The sequence below is a fragment of the Delphinus delphis genome, chromosome 21, assembly GCF_949987515.2.
Source record: "Delphinus delphis chromosome 21, mDelDel1.2, whole genome shotgun sequence".
In the NCBI taxonomy this organism is placed as follows: domain Eukaryota; kingdom Metazoa; phylum Chordata; class Mammalia; order Artiodactyla; family Delphinidae; genus Delphinus; species Delphinus delphis.
Window position 1 is genome coordinate 26,764,612 of NC_082703.1, and position 14,518 is coordinate 26,779,129.

General features: G+C 41.9%; 1 protein-coding gene across 1 annotated transcript in view; it reads right to left on the reverse strand.

Moving 5' to 3' along the window:
* Positions 1-14,518, reverse strand: part of CSMD1 (CUB and Sushi multiple domains 1) — a 1,741,289-nt gene that overhangs the window by 872,354 nt on the left and 854,417 nt on the right. Inside the window, exon 4 of the mRNA XM_060001344.1 lies at positions 3,055-3,249. Within this exon, the coding sequence (XP_059857327.1) occupies positions 3,055-3,249 (195 nt within the window). The remainder of the gene's footprint in view (positions 1-3,054; positions 3,250-14,518) is intronic.

Here is a 14,518-nt window from a genome sequence, read left to right on the forward strand (position 1 = left end):
CCAAGCACTGAAATAAGCATAAATTTAATAATCTATAATATAGAAGAAAAGATAAATATTATGATAAAAGCGTCTTGATATGGTTTGGATTTAATAAATTGGTGACAACATAGGAAAGATTATGAGCTGACTGTTACATCAACTTTGACTTTGTAAGTTTTATAATTGTGAAATTTGTAAAGACCCTTCAATTCAGAAGAAAATGCTTGGGGAGGTATGAGCAAAACAGAAACTGGCGTAGTTACTGTTAATATTTATTTTTGCATTTTCCAGTTTATAATAACTCCTCATTTGATGCCCAGCATATTTCCACTCCTCTATTAAATGTCTGAATGGGGGATTAGGCACAGCATTAGGGGTAAATAGCTATGGATTCGGATAATTTTAAGGTAGAAGCAAGGACATAGTCACACAGTTTTTATGACTGTGAATTATGTTCTGGGGGTTACAAACTAGTTGAGGAAACGCTGAAGACGTAAGGTTAAAATATAAAATAGCAACAAAATAAATGCTCAAGACAAAAGGACTTGGGTTTTCTTAAAGAATTTAAAAAGGGGTTGCAATGGTTAAAAAAAAGGGGACTAAAATTTGTGCTTAAGTGTGAACTTGACAACTAAGTAAGATTTATGGCTTTAACGGAGATGAAAGGGAAAACTTCATAACAGGAAAAAATGAGTGACAGTTTGGATTTAGGCATGGAGTGGTGAGCTGGTTAAGGAACTCTTTGGGAAGAAACCCTGCTTTGTAGAGTTTGCTGATTTCTGGTGTCAATACTCCCACCGTGGAGGGGATGCCAAGCTAACAGCTTGGTGTGAGGAACACAGCACTTGGGGGAGACGCACACAGCTGGCTTCTGGGAAGTCAGATCAAGCAAAGCATCGCGTGGAGACAAAAGGATAACATCTGTGTCTGGGAACACTAACGGATGAAAGGGGACAAGTCAGTTCAGACGAGGTGATGGAGCACGGGGGCAGCGTTTTCAAGGGTTTGCACTTAATTCTCGTTGAGTCACTGACGTGGTCTGGCCGAGAGAGCACAGGTGATGATGAAGACGTGTGTGTTGGGAGCGGGACTAAGGAGGAGAGTGTCGGATGAAGGCTGAGATTCTCGATGTGGCGCTCATTTCACCAACTTGAAGCTGGTCTGGGTGAGAAGAAAACACAACTGGAACGGGACAGCTGGCGTGGGAAAGGAGAGACGTGAAAGACAGTCTGACAGAACAAAAGGGGCAAGCAGGGCAAAGTGGAGAGAGTGACTGCAACGTTTCCACGGAGTGAGTATCAGATACACAGTGGTAGAAATAGGGAAAAAGGAATATATTTAGGATATCCAAGGGACAGCGTCCTTAAACAGTATCACTTAGTTGAGGGGATCAGTGAAAAGACAAGGGAAGGGACACAGAAATCTGGATTTTGAGGACGCCACTGTTTTGACAATAGAAGATGTAAAATAATTAATAGCACTAAGGAAAAAAAGAAGAGAGATACAATAGACCTGAGGAACATGCAAGAAAATGAGCATTTCAGGAGGAGTAATGGATGCGTGTGGTAGAAAACATCCACAGCAGGAATTTCTCTAGGACACAGGGATGATTTGAAGACGGTGGATCTGACCTCTGCTAATTACCAGCTGGAATACCTTGAACAAGTTATGTTTCCCATCTAACCCTCAGATGCCTCACGTGTAAAATACTTCTTTAATAAAATACCTACTGTGAAGATGACACATGAAAAAGTAATGCCTGCTCATAACAAGCAATCGATATGTACTAGTTACCAGCTGTAGTATTAATGGCAGTAGTAGTAACAGTACTAATACTAGTTGTAGTAATAGTAATAGCAGCAGCAGCAGCAATATGCCATAACTAAGATAAGTAGCGTTGGGAAGATCTCATGCGACTGCAACACGTAACAGAGATAACAGAAAAAATAGAAAAGTATTCATTAAAATAGCATAGAGGAAAATAGAAACAGACTGATGAAAAAAACACATTATGATATGAGGACTTAAGCTAAGGCTGTGGATCTGCCTGGTTACATACGTGAATAAAAAGTTGGACATGGGTTCTTGTAATAAACTATAACGGAAAATAATTGAAAAAAAGAATATAGATACATCCATAGATATAGGTATCACCAAATCACTTTGCTGTACACCTGAAACTAACACAATATTGTAAATTGACCATACTTCAATAAAAAAAATTCAGACATGGGTTTGTGTCTTAACTCATCCTATGCTATCTTTTGGAACCTTTTGAAAATTAAAATTTGCTTCTTTACCTGTTAAATGAGTGTGAGTGTTTATTATTTCAGTGGGGTTTTGTGAGAATGCAGCGATACGATTCAGGTAGAGCACTTAGCACGTTTTCTGAACTACATTAAGAACTCAATAAATGTAAGCTACACTGTTACATTTGAAACCATAAAGTGAGTTTTTTCTTAGGAAAATCAAAACCTAAGAGTCAAAGCATGCCCTTTCCTCAAGTTACTGGATCAGGAAAATAATGTCACAGAAAAGACTAAAAATCACAAGGCTTCCAGAAAACTGATTCTAATCTTGCAACAAATCATAACGAGGAACACTTGCACTGGTGCAATCCTTTATGGTCTATCTCTAAAGCCCGAGAGTGTTGCAAGAGTCTTCCCATGGTATAATTTAATTATCAAGGGGTATCTGCCGTTTTTAATGAGAAAAAGGTAAAAAAGGAAACTTCAAAGCAAGGAGGCCATAAATGTGTGTATTAAATCTCAGAATGCTATGACAGTAAGTGATAAAAATAGGGAGAAGTCCACAAGGTTTGAGAAACAGGATGAAGAAAAATTTGGATGTTTAAGGAACATATCTAAATTTGTTATTGACTTCACAGGGTGCAGTCATGGTTTCTTAGGTTACGTACAATATTGCTTTAGGGAACAGAACGAGCTGACATGGGAAGACCCAGCGTGATGTGTCTTGCTTTCGTTAAGTGGAAACTTTTCCAGTGTCAATTCCAAAGCCATTTGCTGAGTCCAGGTGTCAGCTCATCACACACCCTCCCTGTACAGCACCTACCTCTGCAAAACGGGGCTGGAAAGTCCCACGATGCTCCATTCCCAGGGCTGACGATGCAAGTCAGAATGGCGTGACCTTCCAAGATGTAGCCAGAGAGGCAGCTATACCGGATCTTGTCTCCTATGTTGAATCTTGTTCCGTGGAGAACTCCTTTCAGTATTTCTCCAGGATTTCCACATGTGTGGCTGGGTAAAACTATTGGGAGAAAAAAAGAGGAGAAAGAAATAGAAGTTAAAGGAAGATTTTCGACTGAGATCAATTTATATCACAAGACATGGACCACTTTTGAACTACTAAAGTTACCAAATCTAGGACAAAAATTATCTTAATTTGGTCGAAAAATTAAACAGAGAAATGGATTTGTGTTTTGTAAAATCTGTAATTTAGTACTTTTGTAAAGAAATACTTAAAAAGTGTAAGTAAGTGGATTTTGTTAAGAGGGGAAGATACAGTTCTGCTTAGATTCAGTGTTCTAAAGGACATCTAGATTATTTTTTTAATTATGAGATTCTACAGTCCCACATAGTTAGAAATCAGATAATACAGCAGAATATAGATATCTGAAAAAATAACAGAAATACAGCATGAATGAATATCCATGCCATATTTTTCCTTATTCCTCCAGGACCAGCACTGCCTGATACACACCTGTAATAAGTGTTCAATCAATGTTTGATGGATAAACAACTGAATTAAATAATAAATTAAAGCTGTCATTTGCTAATCTATCAGACTTTTACAAAAACTGTACCACTATTATATTCCAAGCCATCTGTAAGGATCTATGCGTTTGGAGTGTCTGAGTCACAGCAAAGTTTTTTTATTTTTTATTTATTTTTTTCTGGTACGCGGGCCTCTCACTGTTGTGGCCTCTCCCGTTGTGGAGCACAGGCTCCAGACGCGCAGGCTCAGCGGCCATGGCTCACGGGCCCAGCCGCTCCGCGGCATGTGGGATCCTCCTGGACCGGGGCACGAACCCGCGTGCCCCGCATCGGCAGGCGGACTCCCAACCACTGCGCCACCAGGGAAGCCCCACAACAAAGTTTTAAGTATCCGTTTTGACAAGGCAAGTACTGTCTCCCTTGCATTTCAGTGAGATAGCCTTGATCCTGGTCTTTCTTGGCCTCCTCACCTTTCATATTGACAGGCTTCTCTGTCTAATTCAACTGCCTTGAAACCTAATGGACACGATGCCGTTTCACACTCATAGAACGTACTTTTGAACTTAATTGAGGCACCATTAAGTTGAATAGACGAAGTTGATGATTGTCGGCTACTGTCTCCCTATTTCTGGTTTAAATTTAGCATATTATCAGTAAGTTAGCTGCTATTATGTAGAATTCAAATACACCAAGGATCCTACCATTTAAAAAAGAAACGATTTTCCAAAAAAAGTATTTCCAAATGAACAAAATTATTCTATTTCTGTATCCAATTTTTTGCATTGGTATAGGGGTACATTTTGTTATATATGTGTAATACAGAACACTTTTTCTTTGTTTGCAAACAGAGAGATAAATAGACATTTCCCAGTGAACAGGGAGGGAATTTCAGTGATTTCCAAGATTAATTTTATTTTCGTATTAAATACATACAAACTAAACTATATAGAAACACTTAGAAAACAAATACTACAATTTAGATGTTTAATATTACTGACATGTTTATGAAATCACTATATAGTCACAGCTTGCTCAGTTCTAGTTTTTAGAAAATAATTTCTGAAAACAGTCTACAAAAACCTGTTTGATAACATAATAGAAAATAATTCAGTATACTCTATAATCATCTATGGGTCTTTCATAAAAAAGAAATTCTGTTTTTCATTCCACATTCACCATCCCTAAGGCAATACATCTGTTTTTAAAATGTTGTTTGAAAACATGTTTAACTGTCTGGAATTTAACTGTCTATGATTTCCTAAGGTAGAAAACTTTCAATTCTATCTTGGAGAATCACTTTATTTTATGATCCGGGATGCCCAACAGCTAGCCTGAGCTAGGGACCTTATAATCAGAGACAGACGTGAGACATGCGCTGAATTTCTATCATCAACAGAGAGAGAAAACCAGATGGGGTTGGGGGGGAGTATGTGAATATGAATGCTTTTGGTGTTTTTCTTCCTTGTCCAGAATGAAAATTTTGATTTCAACCAACCTTATGATTTAGGAAAATAATGTTAATGTGAACAATATCAGCAAGAGAATAGAAGTAACTGAGGATGATTTAAAACATTTACTTCTAGTTGCAAACAAACACGAAAATGCAAACACGCACATAATACTAAAAAGGCATCAGCCATTTCATTAAGACATTATCAAAATATCTTTCTTTTTTTCGGCATGTGGGCCTCTCACTGTTGTGGCCTCTCCCGTTGCAGAGAACAGGCTCCGGACGTGCAGGCTCAGCGGCCATGGCTCACGGGCCCAGCCGCTCCACGGCATGTGGGATCTTCCCGGACCGGGGCACGAACCCGTGTCCCCTACATCGGCAGGCGGACTCTCAACCACTGCGCCACCAGGGAAGCCCTCAAAATATCTTAAATTGTGAAAAATGGACAAAAATGATTATAGGTCTACACAAAGAGTTATGACTCAGACACACAAAAAAAATGCCAAGACATGAAAATCCAGTGGCTGGACAAGACTAATTTAAAATAAACTCAACCCCACTGTCACTTCTGCCATTTTTATTTGAACCAACTTTTCAACCAGTTTCCCCGAAGATGGTGACGGTCTCTTGGTGTCTCCCAGAGCAATGAGGACACATTAAGTATTCAGTAAATATTTATTGAATTGACTTGGACTCTACATTTAGTTTGCTTTAATCATTCCTTGAAGTAATGTACACTCTTCCTCATAGATGCTTCAAGAAATTCCTATTAGGGTGATGGGAATCAGGCACCCAGTGCAGACACTTGTGGATGTGAAAGAATGTTGAAAGGAGCTCTCGGCACACTGCTTTCCTCTCACGGCAGGTTTCCACCCATCAGACCCCACGAAGCCAAGTTTGTACACCCAGGACTTGAAACCTAGGCTGTCATTCCAATTAGGCTCACTGAAAATCCCTCTGTAACACTTCTGCTTTGGCAAGTGCAAATGGTCACAATTCAATGACTTAATCAGGCTATCACATCAAACCTTTGACCCAACTGTTTCAGTCATTAAATGGATACCATGTCAAATCCCTTTCCAGAAGAAAAGTGGAAACATGATACTAAAATAAAATATGTCACTAATATTCATCAGGAAATGGGACAAAAGGCTGGCGGACAGAAGTCTGAAATTCATCAGAGGAAGGGCAGCATTTTTAACAGGATGTACACAATTAATGAAATTTCATTAGGCAAGTGCATTTGGAAACTGGTTCCCCGGAGGGTGAATGTCAGACTACTTGTTTACACTTGGCCTTTCCAGGAGTTTCACTGCAGCTTAAGGAAATAAAACCTCAAACACCCACCTGACATACACCCCTGGAAATAAAACCAACGGATGCGTGATGTGTTTGTCCACAGACTGCCCGCCGCTCCCTCCTGAAACCTTTGGGAAGGATTACAACAATCCACTGTACTCATCTTCCGGAATGCTTTGAAAGCTAGATTTTCAAATCTTGAAACCTGACATTTATTCTCTGTCCTGACTCTCTGAATCGTGGCCGTTTGGTGGGACAAGAAGATGCAGAGACAGCAGTTAACGTGACAAGTGCAAGGAGGATTTCTTAGGGGCGGGGGAGAAATTTAATGCCATCCACTTCCAAAGTCTCTTTCTCCACGTGAAGAACAACATTTCGGGAGATATGCTGTGTAGATGCCTGAAAAGTTACAGGATCTGGATGAGAAGAACTCAAAGAGGAAGTGTTTTAAGTATAAGGAGTTTTAATTATACTTCAAGGTGGGAAGTGGTAAGGTTTGGCCAAATTAAAACAGAAAGATTGGGCTTCCCTGGTGGCGCAGTGGTTGAGAGTCCGCCTGCCGATGCAGGGGACACGGGTTCGTGCCCCGGTCCGGGAAGATCCCACATGCTGCGGAGCGGCTGGGCCCGTGAGCCATGGCCGCTGAGCCTGCGCATCCGGAGCCTGTGCTCCGCAACGGGAGATGCCGCAACAGTGAGAGGCCGGCGTACCGCGAAAAAAAAAAAAACAAACAGAAGAGAGAAAGATCATTTTAAAATGAAGGATGCAGGAGTGACAAGTGGCTACAGAAAAGTGCCCGGCACAGTGGGTTATGTGGATCAGGATCAGACAGACTTGTGTTTCTCCTCCAGAAACAGACCGTATAATGTTGGACAAATTACTTAAATTTCAGTCTCTATGTCTTGACAAGGGGAATTAAAAATAAAACCTAGCAACAGGGTGTGCTGTGACACATGTATGAGGTAACGCAGATTCAACAGTTAGCAGGGAACATGGAAGAGAATAAGTGCTCAATATATATTAGCAATTTCAAATTTATTTTCGCAGTTCTAAAGCACCATGTGGACTTTACGGAAATCACACAAATGTAAAAGTATGCAGCGGTTCCCATATATACCAATTTTAGAAGCAACAAAACTAGAAAGAGTCTGCTAGAGTCTATATTGTCATTAAAATAAGAACATAGTCATTAAAATAAGACCATTGTCATTAAAAACGGAAGCAAAGGAGAAAGACATTCCAGTTTTTAGCCATATTAATTCAACTTCATTATTCCTGCTCTAATGTAATAATAATTAGTAACACTTATATAGCAGGTGCTATTAGCCAGACACTGTTTCAAGTGGTTTATATATGTTAACAGTATATATGAAGTCAGTGCCATTATTATCCCCCTTTTAGAGAGGAAGAAACTGTGGCACAGAGAGGTTAAGCAACTTTCTCATGGCCACACAGCTGGCAAGTATTGGTGACAGGATTTGCACATGGTGGATGCAGCATTTCTGCCCTTCAGCACTACAATAAACTTTCTTATGAAACTGTTGTCAACATCAAAAGAAATAAAGATAATAAAATGCCATTAAATCTGTCATGTTCTCAATAGAGCTTTGTTTGATATAATAAAAGGAATATAAGGATTTGGGAGAGTTACGATGTTTCCTCAGGTAAAACTGAAGGCAAAATTATTACATGGTTTTTTAAAAATAAGTTTCAAGCTCTCAGGTAAATTTTCAGAAGGGGAGAAAGGAGTCAGGAGGGACGGCGTAACAAAGTTAACACAAGAAAATGACAAGTTGGCAGAGGGACTTGAAATCTTAGAGGCTGGATTTGCAAAAGATTTTGAACGGCAGTTGTAAGACATTATAATCTTATAAGAAGTGAGAACACAAAAATGCCTGTTGGAAAATGATTTTGACTGTGTGAGCTGAGTTTCGGGGAGCATAAAGCATGTATGGCCAGGTGACCCCTGGGATGAGCTTATTGGTCTTACACTTTAATTTTTCTGGTTGACCTTTCATTGGTTTATATCTTGAAGTGTAAGGGAGACACTGTTTTCACATCACTAACCTGGATCTATGAGCAGCTGAACCTTTACTACCCCAAACAACGCAGGCATCAATTCAGATATAAATGACGGTAAATCTATGATCAAGGAACTAAATGGCAAATCAAGAGTTAACTACTGAGGAAGAAACAGCAACAAGAGGAAGAGTTTATGATGGTGACCCAGGAAAATAGGATGTGTGAATATGGCCATGATGGCCACAGATGCAGACTAGTAGGTTCAGTTGTGAACGTGACTATGCTCTTTGTTTTTAAGCCTGTTCACCGTCTCCATGGTGTACCCTAGAGTTACAAGAAAATAGGTGACCACCAGAAAAGTTCCTAAGTTTCCTGATTTACCGAGTAACAATGGAGGGAAGAAAAAAGAAAAATAAGTGGGACCCCAGATGTAAATCTTCTGGAATACCCAAAGTTAATGGGGGAGGAGGGAATAACGATTAAACAAAATAGAAAAATGGCCCAAAAGTTAAGATCAAGACCAAACAGAGCCTAGGAGTCCAGCTGAGAAGCAATCATGGAAGAATGGATGCCTGGTAAATTCAACAGGTGAAAATTAAGCGTAAGTGATTGACATACAAAAAGGAGCACAGCAACAAGAAATAACAGCAGGTGAACTTTTCAATTATCACTGAATTGCTGAAGAGAAAATTCCGTGTACGTTAATTTTCTCAGGTAAATTTACCTATACTTCCGCCACAAGGTAGATCCCCAATGCTTTCATTAATGACTTATAAGCAAATACACAATTTTTTTTTTTGTGGTAGGCGGGCCTCTCACTGTTGTGGTCTCTCCCATTGCAGAGCACAGGCTCTGGACGCGCAGGGTCACCGGCCATGGCTCACGGGCCCAGCCGCTCCGTGGCATGTGGGATCTTCCCGGACTGGGGCACGAACCCGTGTCCCCTGCATCGGCAGGCAGACTCTCAACCACTGTGCCAGGGAAGCCCAGATATACAGTTTTTTATGACCATCTTTCTTCTTCTCAAAAGTGAACTTTACACTCAATAAATGGATGTTCAGTTGATTACAAGTTGCCCAATATTTATATAATGATGACTTAAGAGTATTTCTAAAAATTGAAAAGGACATTGAAACAAACATGACCACAAGCCCTGGTAGATATCAGATTAATGAGAGCAAAGAAGCCAGCAACCACTCAGGAACTGGTCGAAATGACCTGTGCCCCACGCTAAATAATGCTTCTGTTTACTCTCTAATCCATGATATCCATATAACAAGGACAGTAAGACCCATTCGAAAGGTTAAGTGTTACATTAAATACCACTAGGGATGGTTAACAAAATTGAATTAAATTGATTCTAGAAAACAATTCTAAACTCTTTCTGAGTCACAGTTCATTTATTAATTCAAATTTTTAAAAATCTCACTATAACACTTCTTCTATGGGCTAAGTTAGAGTATCAGGTATCGGATTTACCTTCCTGCTTTAATGAAGTTTAAAAAAAATCAAAATTTATTTTTTTAAAATGGCTCTCAAAGCATTGGACATCAGTCAGTGTTGGAATACGACCCTTGAGAGATGGGAATTAAATGAGAATCCCTAAAATTTCTCCAGCTTATTTCTTGGAGAGAGTTAGGGACCAAAGGTGCAGGGAATAGAAACCCAGGTTGAGTCTGACAGTCTCCCTGAGTTGAGACAGAGATGAGAGCCCCGGGGTGTCAGAGAAGCTAAATTTCACAGGAGGAAGAGAGCTCCAGAGACCTACAGAGGGCCCCTCTTGAATATGGGGTGAGTTCTTACTAATGCATGTATGGAAAGAAATGACCCAAGGTTAGTGAAAGAATTACGGAGGGATTAGAAGCAAAAGTGCCCAGGATGCTTGCAGGGCTGAGAAGAATACCTTTCCCAACAGTGAGAACAAAAACCTCCATCATTTCACTGGACACAAGTTAGTGTACTGAGAAGGCTCTAAGCTCAGCAGTGGGGAAAACACACTCTAGAGTGAATGCTGCCTGCGTCACGTGTCAGAAATCTTACAAGCAACAGGATCAGAGTAGGGTGAGGCTAGTGAGGGGCCTTGCATGGAGAATCTGAGGGGCTCTCACTACCTGGGTTATTCAACTGTAGGATCATCCCTGGCACAACCCAGGAGTGAACGCCCACTTACACTTTCACCCGAGGTTCCTAACTTGACTCACTCCTCATGCAGCCTGAAAAAGCAGTACCTGTAAGGATCAAACTGCTCCAAGAACTTTAACTACATCCAAAAATCTTTTGGGGAATACAAAAATATCCAACACCCTCCAAATTAAGAGTCACGATATCTGGTACCCAATCAAGCATGCCAACAGGCAAGATGATAAAATCCATAATGAGGAAAAAGAAGAATAAAAAATGAGCCAGAAATGACACCGATGGCTGAATTAGTAGACAACAGCATTAAAATGGTTATAATAATTGTATTCTATGTCTTGAAGAAGGTAAAGATCAAACAGGTTAACTAGACACGTGGGGGGGGGAAGGCAGAGATTATTAGATTGGATTTTAAAAAGGCAGTGATACACTGATGCCAAGAAACGTCCTTTAAAGACACAAAGCAACAAAAGTAAAATAAGAAATATTAATCAAAAGAATACTAACATTAATCAAAAGAACACTTAAGTTGCTATGTTAACATCACACAGTTTTTTTTTTTTTTTCGGTACACGGGCCTCTCCCTGCTGTGGCCTCTCCCGTTGCGGAGCACAGGCTCCGGACGCGCAGGCTCAGCGGCCATGGCTCACGGGCCCAGCCGCTCTGCGGCATGTGGGATCTTCCCGGACCGGGGCACGAACCCGCGTCCCCTGCATCGGCAGGCGGACTCTCAACCACTGCGCCACCAGGGAAGCCCCATTACACAGTTTTAATGCAAAATAATATAACCAAGGATAAAGAGGGTTATCTCACAATGTTAAAAGGGTGGACATAGCAAGCCTATGTTGATTCTTAACCATAAAAGGGGCTCAGCTTGATTCACCTGCAGTCATGTCCCTGAGGGCGGCGACCCCTCCAGAGGGAGGGATCAGGAAACTGCATTCTCCAGGTGATGCTACAGGTTTGAGCAACAGGAAGCCTCCCTTCATCTAGGCCTCAATCGCAGAGCTACAGCCTGGTTCCCTGGGACGCCGACCCTTGACACGGGGGTTGGGTGCACGCACTTTACCTGGTGGGGCTGGGGGAAGAGAGGCAGCAGGGCTGGGCAGAGAAAGGTACTGAGCTGCAGGGCATGACAAAGCATGACAAAGCCTCAGACCATCCTCCAGGGAGCTCTGGGTTTGGGTTGGTTTCCGGATTGTCTCAACTTGGGGTGAGGCCATAGCCCTTCCAGCAGACTACCCAGTTATGAGCTGAGGCTCCCCCCCGCAAACACACACACTGACAGGTGTCACCTTAGACGCAGCAGCTCCCTCTGGCCAGGATCAATTCCCGGAGATGGTCTTAAGCAAGTGTTTCCAGCTGCCAAACTCCGGCACCCCACACCTTCTGGCCCTGACCCACCTCTCCAGGGGCCCACTGGCATCGCTAGAAAGGCCACACCCTTTCTTGTCCACTACCTTCTCACCTTCTCTGTTACTGCCACATGGTACCCTGAATGCAAAGCTTTCTGGTAACAGCTTTTCTTGTAAACCTGAAGGTTTAGGTATATTCCAGGAAATTAAAAAAAAAAAAAACACCTCCATGAACTACATATTAAATAGGACTAGTTTCAGATCCCACAGGGAAGTAAAAAATACAAACAAACAAACAGTTAAACCTTTCATTGCAATGAGGAGCCCTGGGGACAATCAAACTCACCTGGAGGCTGCTGGGGAGAGGTTCTGCCCCTCCCCCAGGGTATGAGGACACTGAAATCAGCACGAAGCAGTTACAGAAGAGGGGTCTGCACCCTCAGCGCCCCAAGAATGAGGAACAGGACAAAAGGCAGAGGAGGGGTTTATCACCGGCAAAGCCCGTTAATAACTGGCGCCAGTGGGCCCCTGGAGAGGTGGGTCAGGGCCAGATTGTGTGGGGTGCCGGGTTTGGGAGGCTGGGGGGACAGTGGGCGAGCAGCTTGGCACTAAGGATCTCACGAGCAAGAAGGAAGATGAAGACTCTTATTTTTTCCAACTATTCTAAAGGAAGAGCATCGTTGCAGGGGTAGGCAGACAAAAAGCTTATCAGCTGTGCATGATATGAGCAGATCGAAGGTTTCAAGGACAATATAATTTAAAATAGCGCTGCCTTAGTGCCAATGAATGGAAAGCGCTAGCAGCAGGTGGAGATCACTAGCTTGGAGCCATCTGACAGGCTCCTGATGCTGGAGTCCAAATGCCGAGCTGAACACGAGGGGAAGAGAGCCCGGCCCAAGAGAGCCAGGGCCCCCAGGACACGGGTGCAGATTACAGGGGGCAGATTTTTTAGAATGAAACAAACTCAAGAATATTCATGCTATTAGTGGTGACTTAGGAAAAGAGCAAATTACTTTTAGGAAGAGAGTTATAGCAGAAATAATTTTAAAGAGACAACAGTACTCAAAGCAATAACTATAAGATTCAAAGACTAAAATAAAACATGAGAACACAAGTGACCTATAAAATACAAAGGGTAAATTACCCGCAGAGGTAATTTTCAGCCATTACAAGAGATGGCGTTTCCACATCCTGACCACGCACTGTTTCTTTCAGGCTCTTGGCACTGCTTGATTGGTTTTTATTTATTTATTTATTTATTTGCGGTACGCGGGCCTCTCACTGTTGTGGCCTCTCCCGTTGCGGAGCACAGTCTCCGGACGCGCAGGCTCAGCGGCCATGGCTCACGGGCCCAGCTGCTCCGCGGCATGTGGGATCTTCCCGGACCGGGGCACGAACCCGTGTCCCCTGCATCGGCACGCGGCCGCTCAACCACTGCGCCACCAGGGAAGCCCGTTTTTTTTCTAACATTAGGATGTTTATGCCTATATTCATGTACATGTACACAACACACCCACACGTGTGTCTTACGAAGTGCATAGAAAAATATACGTCTGAGTAATTCAAATCAAGTCCACACGTTAGATCCCTGTACACGGAAGTAGATATGATTTAAAATAATGGTTCTATAATTTCATTTAGATACATAGCATAGGTTTTATAGCGATTAAAAGCACTTCTTTTAATTTTAACATACATTTGTACAGAAAATAATGAAAGGAGTTTAACGATTTCTAAAAGTCATATGGCTTTATCTATTATTTCCAATTAATAAATTCTTGGCTGTCACTCAGTCTAACCTGATTGACTTTTTCTTCTATGGGAGCCTGCACCTACCTTCTAAAAATAGTCTTAAATTAAAGCTATGGACACAAGCAGTTTCAGTTTACCAGGCATTGGTATATTACTAATTTATGATTTTCATATTCATTTGAACTTAAAAGCTTTTTCCATGATTGAATTCATATAAAGAGCTCAAGCTTTATTAAAAAGAAAGTCTCTTGGAAAAGGTTAAAGCATGCTTCTTTGTCATGTACTATCTCTCTCTCTCTCTCTCTCTCTCACTCTCTCACACACACACACACACACACACACACACACACACACACACACACACACCTCTTCAATATCCCTCTGGCTATCCCCTTCTCCTGTGCATTTTTCCATCCATTTCCGGCACCACGGAAAGGGACCTTTTTACAACACAGTCAGGTCAGGCCCGCGCCTACTGAGAGCCTTCCTACTGAAGTCAGAATAAAACCCAGACCCCTTAGTAGGTGCTGCAACACCCACGTGGCCCAGCCCCTCGCTACTCCTCTGACCGTAACTCCTAAACCTCTCGTTGTGCTTCAGCCGCACAGGTCTTCCCCAAGGTTCTTGAAGAGGATGCACACACCCTCCCTCCCCTGAGCCGGCACAAGCTTTATGACCTCTGCTCAGATTACTGCCCCCTCCACCCCTCCCCAGACCTTTACGTGATTTTTCTTATCCTTCAAGTCTCAGCTTGATCACCATCATTTTTCAAAGCTCTCTCATTCAGC